Source organism: Sinocyclocheilus rhinocerous, unplaced genomic scaffold, assembly GCF_001515625.1.
Source record: "Sinocyclocheilus rhinocerous isolate Xijiao unplaced genomic scaffold, SAMN03320098_v1.1 scaffold905, whole genome shotgun sequence".
Taxonomy (NCBI): Eukaryota; Metazoa; Chordata; class Actinopteri; order Cypriniformes; family Cyprinidae; genus Sinocyclocheilus; species Sinocyclocheilus rhinocerous.
Window position 1 is genome coordinate 483337 of NW_015659390.1, and position 11659 is coordinate 494995.

At 37.0% G+C, this 11659-nt stretch overlaps 2 protein-coding genes across 3 annotated transcripts in view; one reads left to right on the forward strand and one right to left on the reverse strand.

Moving 5' to 3' along the window:
- The window catches only part of LOC107723732 (E3 ubiquitin-protein ligase NRDP1), a 10359-nt gene extending 7148 nt beyond the window's left edge, over nucleotides 1–3211 (reverse strand). Inside the window, exons 1-2 of the mRNA XM_016532440.1 lie at nucleotides 3051–3211; nucleotides 877–976 (exon numbers count right to left, since the gene is read on the reverse strand). The gene's annotated coding sequence lies outside the window, so the exon portion shown is untranslated. The remainder of the gene's footprint in view (nucleotides 1–876; nucleotides 977–3050) is intronic.
- Nucleotides 3212–3527: 316 nt separating this feature from the next.
- Nucleotides 3528–9486, forward strand: LOC107723731 (zinc transporter ZIP5-like). Of its 2 annotated transcripts, XM_016532438.1 has the most exons (12): nucleotides 3528–3650; nucleotides 4232–4400; nucleotides 4809–5032; nucleotides 5261–5405; nucleotides 6863–7040; nucleotides 7141–7310; nucleotides 7416–7535; nucleotides 7636–7693; nucleotides 7777–7923; nucleotides 8546–8626; nucleotides 8706–8896; nucleotides 9035–9486. In XM_016532438.1, exons 1-12 carry the CDS (start codon nucleotides 3631–3633, stop codon nucleotides 9182–9184), a joined length of 1653 nt encoding a protein of 550 aa, XP_016387924.1. In that variant the 5' UTR covers nucleotides 3528–3630; the 3' UTR covers nucleotides 9185–9486. The 2 variants fall into 2 exon arrangements, with proteins under 2 accessions (XP_016387924.1, XP_016387925.1); XM_016532439.1 differs by lacking the exon at nucleotides 9035–9486 and having other exon boundaries at nucleotides 8546–8621; nucleotides 8706–8829.
- Nucleotides 9487–11659: the final 2173 nt, after the last annotated feature.

Genomic DNA, 11659 nt, shown 5'->3' on the forward strand with positions numbered 1-11659 from the left:
TTGTTTTGGTACCAAGAACCGTGGATTTTCACTGGTATTGGTACCGAATACTGAAATTTTGGTACCGTGACAACACTAATGTGTTTGTGTATATTTATGATGTATATATATATATAAATACACACACATACAGTATATATTTTGAAAATGTTTATACATTTATATTCATATCCATATTCTTATATTTTATATTATTAGCGCTGTCAAACGATTAATCACGATTAATCACATCCAAAATAAAAGTTTTAAATATACACAGAACACACACAAATATCATGCAAACAAAACCTTTTATTTTGGATGCGATTAATCGCGATTAATCGTTTGACAGCACTAATATAAATATATTTAATATATAAATATAACATTTTCTTAAATATATGCACGTGTTTGTATTTATATATACATAATAAATATACACAGTATACACACATATATTATGTAAACAAAAACTTTTATTTTGGATGCGATTATTCGCGATTAATTGTTTGACAGCACTAAAACGTAAACTTTTATTTTCAATGCGATTAATCGTTTTGCAGCCGTAGTTTTCAGTGCCAATTTACTATTTTGGTACCAGCTATTTAGGATAAACCCATTCCTAGATTACAAATAAGAACAGTTCTTAGCCAGAATAAGCGCCAAAGTGGACCGGATTTTATGGCGGAAATCATTAATTTATTAACACCCATACAGAATTACAGAAAGCAGACCTTTTAGTACCACAAAGTACAAAAGATATAAACCCTACTAAAATGCATTTCTGATTAAATATGCATGATCCAAGTGATTATATAACACACAGTAGCATTAAAGGATTACATTTTCTTTGCAACTATATCGTGTGAAACATTAAAAAGAAATGTACATTCATACCTCACGAAAGCGCAGCCCTCATGATCCCTGTACAATGAGTCGTCCTCATGTGTCAGGTGGGCAAGGCGATCTTCCTTACGATGCAAGACTGAACATCCCCCTTAAGAAAGAGAAAACAAGACATCCATTACGATGCAATCAATACACTGCTATTTATTTCAAAGCAATTTAATTAAGATTTAAAAAGCTTGTTTGAAACATTTCCTGGAATCTTCAGACAAGTTTGGCGTATTTACTGTCAATTAGTCCATTCCTATTTCAAGATGTTTTGTATACTATGATCATTTAAGCTTATGGATGCTTTTTCCTCCCTCTTTGTCTCGTAAGTGGAAATCCAAAAGACCAAAACCATTAATGCATCGCAATCAAATTAAGAGCCAACTCATTCAAGAGGCTGATGACGTATGGGTGGAAGCTACAAATGCACACGCAATCACAGGGCTGGATGGTATGACGTGTAATGAAATATAATTTTGCAATATATATTTGGGTGGCCATCAGTAGGCAGAGCTTCGAGAGCAATTAAGAAACCATGACTCGAATGTGGCTCATCCAATTAGAGTTTGCCTGGCAGGCCAAAAAAGAAAATCCCATAGACTTACATTGAGCCATATATAGGGACCAAATCATCATAGAGGCTTGTGGTTGGGCTGGTAGTAAAGTACCCACCCAGAACACCCCAGCAAACACAAAGCAACAGCCTGGTAACGATCTATTACACCCTAGCATTTTTCACAATAACTTGTGTTTTTAGGTTGGCGTGTGCCAACATGATTTAGACGCCCGTCGCTTTCCCACAGCCTACTGAAACAAAGCAAATGTAGTCAGCAAGGATTAGACATGTGTGATGTAAAGCACTTATCCAGGAGCACAATTTTTTTCCTTTGGAATCTGATAAGTCATTAAACAAGAAGCAGAATGCTGATGTTAAGACACAGATCCATTCTCTTAATTTGGTAAAACAAATCCAAAGCAAAAAAAGGGGGTTGCATTATGTAGACACAGCATCTTTTCAGATTCATAACAGTTCTGCAAGGGCTGGTGGTGACCTAATTTTAGCTTGTCTAAGCAGATGGTGGGGGAGAGTGTGGGTGGTTTAGCTCGTTCTCCCCTCAGCCCCCATTTCAGCAATGGCATTCCTCACTTTTATTCAGTAAAGATCTGGTTTAGTGGCACGGATGCATGATCAGATCACCAAGAGCACATTTGGGAGTCCACAGCTACACTGGCACACATTTACCAGTGTTAAGTTTTTTGTTCCATTAAGTAAGTGTAAACTGCCTGAAATTTTGGATCATGTATTGGATGACAGGTCTGACAAACCCTTAAATTAAAGTATGAGACGATGTATATTAAAATATCAGCTGTTTTGCTGATGCAAAATGGTGGTATGTTTCTGCATCAAAAATCTATACACATGACAGTCCTGTCTCTTAGCATATAAAATTGGATAATGTTAGGGGTTAAATGTACAGATGCAGCCATTTAAACAAGATGCATATTGATCATAAATAGCAGCTGAACATTACAGACAGCCATGAATACGAATACAATGTCATGTTGGATTCAGACAGACAGGCTAACTGTACTTCTGCCAAAATACATTCATACAGCAATTAACCAGACAGGACAGGACAGCTGCAAACATCTGTACAGCTATTAAACCTCCTGGCGATGTAAAAAAGCTTCTGCCAGCCTGTAACACACGTCTGCTGATGTGTTTGAGCGAGTAACGTTAGGCGCTTAGCATTAGCCAGCTCGCTAAAGGTGCTGTACAAAAACAACCAACATAATCATCACAACCACGTGCCTTCCTTACTGCGTTTGTGTTTTTTGCGTATAATAAGGAACGAATGTCTTAAAATTTATTTTTTCACAGTAAAATTACATTTAAAGTGTATGCGTTGATGCCAAGGAGCTAGCGTGGCTAACTAGCATGAAATCCAACTAGCTGACGCACGCCGAAAGAGCAGCTTTGGTCTAATTACACCACACGTCCTTAAATGTCACATTACAAATTCTAGCCACTACTAAAACCCCTGTAAATGTCATTTAAATACTGTTCTGATCAAATAACGTCTTGTTGTGTTCATGTTTCGTCACTGTATTGCCTCCAGTTTGTGCTACTATCCGGTAATTTTACAAGTCGACATAAATAAAGCGTTGAAACTCACTCAGCAGGACTGTAATGCCTGTTCCCGTAGATCGCGGTATTCCTCCCAGGCTTAATGTGATTTCTGGATTTAAAGCCTGTGATATTTGCAGTGATCTGAGAGATGGCTGATTTCTCTTCCTGAGCCGAGCGGATGAAGTCTGACGGAATCTGCTGCTGCGCCTACAGGACAGAGTGTGTGTGGAGGAGCAATTATACCTGATTTACTCTTATATTACGTGCATACTAATCTAAGAACGTGTATATATATATATGTCCTATGCAGGAATTATTTAAAAATATCTATCTATCTATATATCTATCTATCTATCTAAGTAGGGCTGCAGCGGTCCTATACTTTAATGTATTTGACAGGATGAGAGTGAGAATGTGTTGAATTTACATCACATAGTCATGAGGTAAACCAAGCTGATCAATGCCTTCCCGTCGTGTGATCTGCGATAGGCTTAAAGCTGCCTGCTGGTGAAACATTAACCTCCTCTTCATAAAACTGCGCCATGCCTCATGCTTAAACACTAGGATACTGAGAGGTTAAATTACTGGAAATCATGTAACGGGATTAAGAGACTGCAAAAAAAATCATGGGCGGACAGACAGTCTGGTAAAGAGTTGATTAGAGTTAAAGCATAAATTCTTTAAAATGGCATTTTGGAGTCTTTAAGTACTTTGCTTTACTTTGCAATGTGCTTTCTGTACGCTTTTGATTTAAGAGTCTTTATCTAAAGTTTTTATTACTATATATTGATCAAATGTTGCTCTTTCATAGCTCTGAATGTTTCTTACATGTTTCTGAAATACAATGCAATACTCTGCTAGATATACCTGCTTTTGAATGCTGCTGTTGGTATCTTGGGGAATTTTGTTGAGATTTATTCTAAACTGTAGGAGAAACCTATGAGAGTATTAGGATTATTTTCTCAGAGGAATAATCCGAGAAGCAGGAAACTTGAGTAAAAGTCTCAATTTTGTCTCCCTTGAACCTCATTCCATCTAGAAGGAACATGAGAGATATTATAGAGCCCTCACTCATGATTTTTACAGTATGGATTGTAATTTATTTTTACCAACTGCAATATGGATTTATTTATAAATGCCTATTGAATTATGCTTGTTTAATTAAAATTGTGTTATATTGATTGCCACATGCTAAAATAATTCATATTTATTGGTACTTTCCCTAAGGACGACTCTGAGCTTCAATCTTCTGCTCTACCACTGTATGATTTCTGTGATGAAACCAGCCATACTTGTACTGGCAACACATGTCCAGGTCGACAAGCTCAGAAAGTCGAATGAAAGCACACAAGTCAAATCTACACAGGAACACTTAGAGGAAGCTTTTGAAGAGCAGGTACATTTGGATGATTCTATTCTTTGGACGAGTCAAATCATAACGTTTAACGTTAATTATTAACATTTGTTTCTTGTCTTTAAGAATCGACAGTGACTATTGAGATTTACTCGTCCCTACATGTCTAGTAAAGTAGATCTACCACATTCCTTGAGGGATTTTTCAAAACATTAAGAGATCAAGTGCTTTTTGCTTGAGGGTTACACTGAGTGCAAAAAATCTTATCAACAATGACTGATGCAATCACTCAGATTTAACTAGGTTAGAGTTGTGGTTTCAGTACGTATGTGGAGTTACGGTTGCATACTAAGTTTATGTCACCAAAGCACTATCATAAAGACATTGACATGTGTGAACCCTGAAAATTATGTCTGTTGGTAAAATAGTCAGATTTAATCTTCTTCCAAGGGCTACTACTTGCAACGCCTATTTCTTCAGTATGGGGACAATGGGACTTTGACCTATGAGGGTCTGCAGAAGTTGCTTGGCAGTTTAGGTCTTGGGGAGGTCAGTGTCCTGGAGATCCGACATGGTGGAGTGAAGCATTCTTCTCAACCCCAATCCCATTTCCACTCACATGAAGACCATCATCATCCTCAAAGGACCACAAACTCACCTCCACTCAAAGAAAGGTAATATGGCTAAAGCATTATTGTAATATTCTCTACTCAATTTACAGTCTTTTTTTACACTTACTGTGGTTATTGACTATAAATTCAGCTTTTTAAAATGTAACCTTTTATTATTCCCACAAAACCAGAGTTGAATTCCCCTGTATTTGATCTGGTTATTGTTTATATAATTCAAATACAGTTTTATGCTCATTCCAATGACTAATCCATTAAAATATTCTATCCCAGACCTCACATTAAGTCAGTGCTCAGTGGATCTCCTGCAGAATGGGGTCACTCAGACTATTTTCCACACCCTGGTCTAAGACACAAACTGGAAGAAAGTGTGCCACCGTTGTCAGACCATCCGACAGAGAAACACCTTCATGGGAATGTGAGTATTTACTCCTAAACTTCCTGTTAGAGTGTTACAAATGGACAAAGTCTACCACTGAATTCTCTTCACTATCACCTGACCAAAGGTCTGTTGATATCTTGAGGTGTGCAGACAGTAAAATTCAATTCATTCTATCTGTGTGAGGTACACAAACTATTTTGGAGAGAGATAATCATGTTAGAGGTCTCTGTTGAGAGGACTGGTTTAAGCTGGTTAGTGCTGGTTTAGATGGTGGACCAGAATATGATATAATGCTGTATATCTGCAAAACTCTGGAAAACGTTTGCAAAGCTGGTTGACCATCACGAATCTTCTGGTGATGCTGGTTGATCAGATTATGCTGGTTAACCTACTCAAGAAGCCTTCTTGGACTACCAGCACACAAACATGCTCAACTGTGGATTAACATCTACATCACAATATATGCAATATGTAAACACATAGGCCTATGTAAGTATGGAAGCCTTTTTCTTTGAAATTATGAGATACTAAGTCGTAATTATGAGATAAAAAGTCAAAATGATAAAATATCTAGTCATAATTCAAAAAGTCAAAATTATGAGAAAAAGTTATTATTATGAGATAGTCATAATTGTAACATAAAAAGTCAAAAGTGATATAAAACATCAAAATGATGGGCTAAAATGTCATAATTATGGACTAAAAAGCCATAATTATTACATAGCACAGTTATGAGATAAAATCAAAATTATGAGTTAAAATCATAGTAATTATTATATTATTATATAATCTAAAAGTCAAAATTATGTAAAAAAAAAAAAAAAGTAATGCTATAAAACATCAAAATTATGAGTTAAAATATACATAAGTCAGAAATATGTCAGAAGTATCTGGAATTGTGACAAAAAGTCAAAATTATGAGAAAAACAATTGACAAGTTTGAAATCATGAAATAAAAATGGACAAAATTCAAAATTATAAGATAAAAAGTCATAATTATGACATGAAAAATTTTGCCGTATAATGACTTTTTATGTAACAATTTTGACTTTTTAATCACATAATTATGATATAGTATACCAAAATGTTAACTTTTTACCTCATAATTTCAACTTTTGTAGTAATACAGTAAAGTCAGGCCTCATTACAGCAAAATAAATCAGTATAATTTTGCCTGTATATTATTGTAAATTGTTCAATAAGGAAATAAACAGTCCATTACAATGCACAAAAGTGACATGACCACTGCAACGTTACAGTAATATTAAAACTTAAAGTCCTCTGAGGTCATTTTCACTACGGCTGATAACTGATACAGAACATGGCATCAGTTGTGTTTGTAGAAAACAAGAGAAAGTGAGTCTGCGGTGTGATACGAGAGACATGGAAGTAGCGCAAGCTTTGAATGACCAATCATAATCGAGTATTTCAGAGAGCCATGTAATAATGTTGAATCTGACTCTCATCTCATATTTCGTTCTCCCTTATTGCAGTGTCTAAATGTTACCCAGCTCCTGTGGAACTTCGGGTTAGGCCAAGCGTCCCATATCACTCCTGCCCATTTCACCTTCCTGTGTCCTGCCCTCCTGTACCAGATTGACAGCGGAGTGTGTCTGCGGCACACAGAGGAGCAGTCCCAGGGAAGCAAAACCAGCGAGGGTTTCCTGAGAGGTGTGTGTGTGTGTACACGGTGGCTACAAGTGTGATATCAGAATCAATTTTGTGTTTGTTTTCATGATAGTGCAGGTTAAACAAAGTCATTGTATCTCAGCACTAGGATGGGCCTCCTTGGCACTCTTTGTTATCAGTTTGCCTTCCCTGGTTGCCCTGGGACTGGCACCCCTGCTTCAACCTTCCATCCTTCAAATATTCCTCTGCCCGATGGCTGGCATGGCAGTGGGCACGTTATGCGGAGATGCCCTCCTGCACCTCCTGCCCCATGTAAGAAGCAAAATACAAAATTAAGCATAATAAGCATTAATAAAGTTGACCTTGACCTTCTGTAATAATTCAAGTGCTACAGATGTATATTATTTGTGATTCTAGGCCATCTTCAGTCAGCACATTGAACATCAGGATGCTGTTTTCAAGGGTCTGAGTGTGTTGGGAGGACTTTACCTTCTGTTTGCCTTTGAGAGCATTCTGGGACTTAAACAGCATTTCAAGGCAAGTTTCATCCAGTGGGACTTTAATTATTATTTATTTTGGGGAAAGAGATCTGGAGAAGTTTTCCATTAATGGATTTTTTTGCCCCTTCTTCAAACAGAATTTAAAGAAAAGGAAACATGATGCAGAGTCTGGAAGGGAGCTGGACGCACTGCAGGGTATGTTTATTTTCAGACAAGAGAAAGAGCATTAATTCATTCATATTTATGAAACCTCTGAATTCATTTGAACTCTGTCATAGGTACCTCATCAGCCAATCAGAATGAGAGTTCAGGGCATGGCCATTCTCATGGGCAGACTGGACCAGGGAAGATGGCCATCAGAAGCATGGCATGGATGGTGGTCATGGGAGATGGGATACATAACCTTACAGATGGACTAGCCATTGGTACATAAAAATTATTACAGATTAAAGGCGTATTAAGTAATAAGTAATCATTTAAAAAGAACACGTTGTACTTGGTGAAATCACGGTCACCTTTCATGTAAAGCGCTTTGAGTACCCAGAAAAGCACTATATAAATGTAACAAATTATTATTAATATTTTTTAAAAGCAAAACCATCTGAGAAACACTGATATAGGAACCAATGAAATATAACTGTTAATTAGTGCACATTTAAAGCAACTGTATGTAAGTTTTTACCTTGAAATACCAGTTACAAAATCATTTTCCTTCTTTCCACAATCCTTTGTTCTGGGAGTATGTAAATTTGGTGCGAGCGGGTACGAAATCCCGCGAAAAGGAGAATAACGGCTTTACGGCAGCAACAAATTCACGTGTACAGTAGCCTACTGTAATTACGACAGTGATATATTTACAACAGTGAATTCCACTCACTTAACTGCAGAGGGCTCCGAAGTCGCAAAAAAAAACAAAACACAAAACTACGTACGGTTGCTTTCATTTAGGAATAAAAACATTTTTAAAACAATTATGACACTTTAATCTTAATAAATTTAACTTACACTAAGAACAATTAAAACTTTAATTTTCTTGTTCGCCTCCAGGTGTTGCATTTTCTCAGAGTCTGACAGGTGGACTCAGCACTACGATCGCTGTGTTCTGCCATGAGCTTCCTCATGAGTTAGGTATGATTGAGTCATTTCTATTATGTTCATTATGAATTATGATTATTGCATATATACATTTCTTTGCTTGTGTCTGCAGGCGATTTGGCGGTGTTGTTGGCTGCAGGCTGGCCTGTACGCAGACTGGCTGTGTTTAGCGTCATCTCTGCTCTGCTGGGCTTTGTTGGTGTTTTAACAGGAACTGCACTGGGAAACCAGTGGGCGACACATTCACCTTGGATTCTCACCATCACTGCTGGGGTCTTCCTTTATGTTGCTCTTGCTGACATGGTAATAATCTTGATTGCCAAAATACAGTAATGTTAATTTATCTATGACTTAATTTTTATTTTGAAAAGCTACTATATCCATAATAATCACACTGAATATAGTGTCTTTATATCATTTAAAGCTTCTGTTTCTCTCTAGATGCCTGAAATGCTCCATGGAGATGCTGGATCTCTGAGCCCTCTAAAGCGCTTCCTCCTGCAGAGTCTGGGTCTGCTGATAGGGGGCGCCATCATGCTTTGCGTCGCCCTTTTTGAGGACCATATTGCTGTAAGCTTGGGAGAAATCTAAGGATATGAAGAAGACTATCTAAATTAAATCCTCAGGATGTCACACCAGAATTTCCATCCATGCAGCGGTATTATGCATTTACCTCATACCATAATGAACTACGGTGTCGCTACTGCGTGGATATTCTGAAGAAAGTGCACTGGATGGATTGCTATAAAAAGAGATACAGTGGGAGGAACTCGTATATACACATCCTTGGGCAACTTCTTTTCAACCTAAGCTGAATTTTATGTAAGAAAAACTTCTTACTGAATGAGGACATCTACAGAAACTTCTAGGGCTTATCTATAAGAAGAAGAGTATTTCAGGCCTGAATGAGTTCAATGATGTGTCGTCAGTACGTTTTTCATTTATCATATAAATGTTTCTACGTCTTGCAACTTTAAACAATTCTTTTTTTAAAATGATGTATGGTTGTTGTTAAAATTATAAAAATGAACCATCTTTATAACAACCATAATGTCATTGTTTCCTGAAAAAGAGCATTTATGAATTTATAGCCATAATGAAGTTATGGCTATTAGTTATAATTTTAGTTACAATTTCATAATTCTAACCTGAATAATTTCAAACAATTATTGCAAAGTAACATTGCAAAAACATTGTCATTTTAATATGGAAGCTTGTTTCTGACACCGAATAAAAAGTAAGGGTAATTTGACTTTTTCCCTCAGAACTGCGAGACAACTTTGACATTTTTCCTTGCAATTCTGAGTTTATACAAGTTTATATATAGTACATAAGTTTATATCTCACTGCTTTTAAGGACAAGTCTGATTTGGGTGATATAAATTCCCAAACATATATAGAATTGCAAGAAAAGTTAGAATTGTCAGCGTTATTTCAGTTTTTTTATTCTAGAAATAAACTTCCATTTATTCAGATGATTTACTAAAGAGAAAAGAAAAACACCAATTAAAATATTAGCAGGGCAAGTATCAATCAGAACTACTGGCCAACAGAAAAAAATAAACTGAGTCCTAAATTTAGTCTGTTTCAACATTTTGTAGTGATCAGAGCAACAAAAGAAAGACACACCACAACAACTTGTATGTAAGCAATAGCATTTTATTTCAACATTACCAATTCTAAGCCACGATACTAAATGACAAGACCTACTGGCTGCAGCAGTTCATGAACCTGACTAACAAAAACACATGGGATATTTTTTTTTATCTTTAAAGTCAGAGAGACCAATTCATTTTTAATAAGCTCAAATTAAAAATGATTATGTTCTTTCTTACTTAAATACATGTACAGAGTTTCACATCTGTTAGTAACAAGTAACCATTCACAAGCTCATACTATGAATTAACAAGGCAAAGTGCTTTCAGGATTGCATTGTCACATAAGGAAATGAATGGCTTGAGGTCTTTTTGTGGGGTTGAAAGGGTGAGGGTTCGCCTTCCTCAGGTCTAGGAGAGGGTCACATGACCGTCCTGACAGATTCAGGCAGAATACACCGAATTCGCCCCGTGCCCCCAGGTCCAAAATGGATATGTACAGAGGTACAAAGTTGGCAGGGAGGCGGATAGCTAACACGGATTAGCCAGTGACCGGAGTAGTGTTTTTGGAAGGGCGTAAGGCTAGGGGAACTCTACATACCCCATATTTTAGTACAGAATGAATGTGCATAACTCAAACCAACCAACCCCCTTTCAAACCTCCACCACCAGTAGAAAATTGAGTTGTTGCTTCAGTACCAAAGTCATACAACCATCCACGCACTCTACTGAACTCGACCAGATGCACGTACATACCATGAAGAGCTGTAAACTTGAGTTCAGAGCGCTCACAGTGAACATTTAGAAGTGAGAGAAAGTGAAAGAGACAGAGAAACGGAGGGAAAAACGAGCACGAATGTAAATGCCAGCTAGTATAGGCTGATATGTTTTCCCTGTTTTGTCAAAATAAAGCAAAGAAAGGAGCGATAGAGGCAAGACACTTATGACATCATTTGAAATATAATGGGGAGAAAGTTGGATTCGAAGAAAAAAAAAGAAATCATAATACAGTCTGGCTTCACATTCCAGTGGTACTCTGTTGTGTACACACTTATCATGTGTATCACACAAATATCATGTTACAGACACACACACACAGTCAAGTACGCTAACGGTCATCTTATATCACTTTAATATTGTTTAAGTTATATATCTGTTCATATACATATATATTTCCATTTGTCATCAACAATTGGAGGAGTTTTCAATGCATCAAGCTGTAACACAGAGGTAGGATAATGCTACTTAAAATGCCTCACATTTCGCTAATTTTAAACCATTGTGTCGGCGATGGGTCAGGCTTGAAGCGGAGCGGCAGGTGTTTTTTATGCAAGCAAGTGGTGATCTTATTGGTTGATACGGAATCGGTGTGATGTCGTAGACCCTGCAATGGTTCCAGGCTTCTGCTGGTGATGGTATCTCCTACACGTTTAACTTAAAGACAAGATAAGAATATTTGCAGATATGTCGA

Excerpts from the sequence above, each read along its gene's own strand:
- LOC107723731 (XM_016532438.1), top strand. The coding sequence starts at position 3,631 with ATGGGCGGACAGACAGTCTG. Across the intron at positions 7,041-7,140 it reads CAGCGAGGGTTTCCTGAGAG|CACTAGGATGGGCCTCCTTG; the intron begins GTGTGTGTGTGT and ends ATTGTATCTCAG. Across the intron at positions 7,694-7,776 it reads GGAGCTGGACGCACTGCAGG|GTACCTCATCAGCCAATCAG; the intron begins GTATGTTTATTT and ends ACTCTGTCATAG.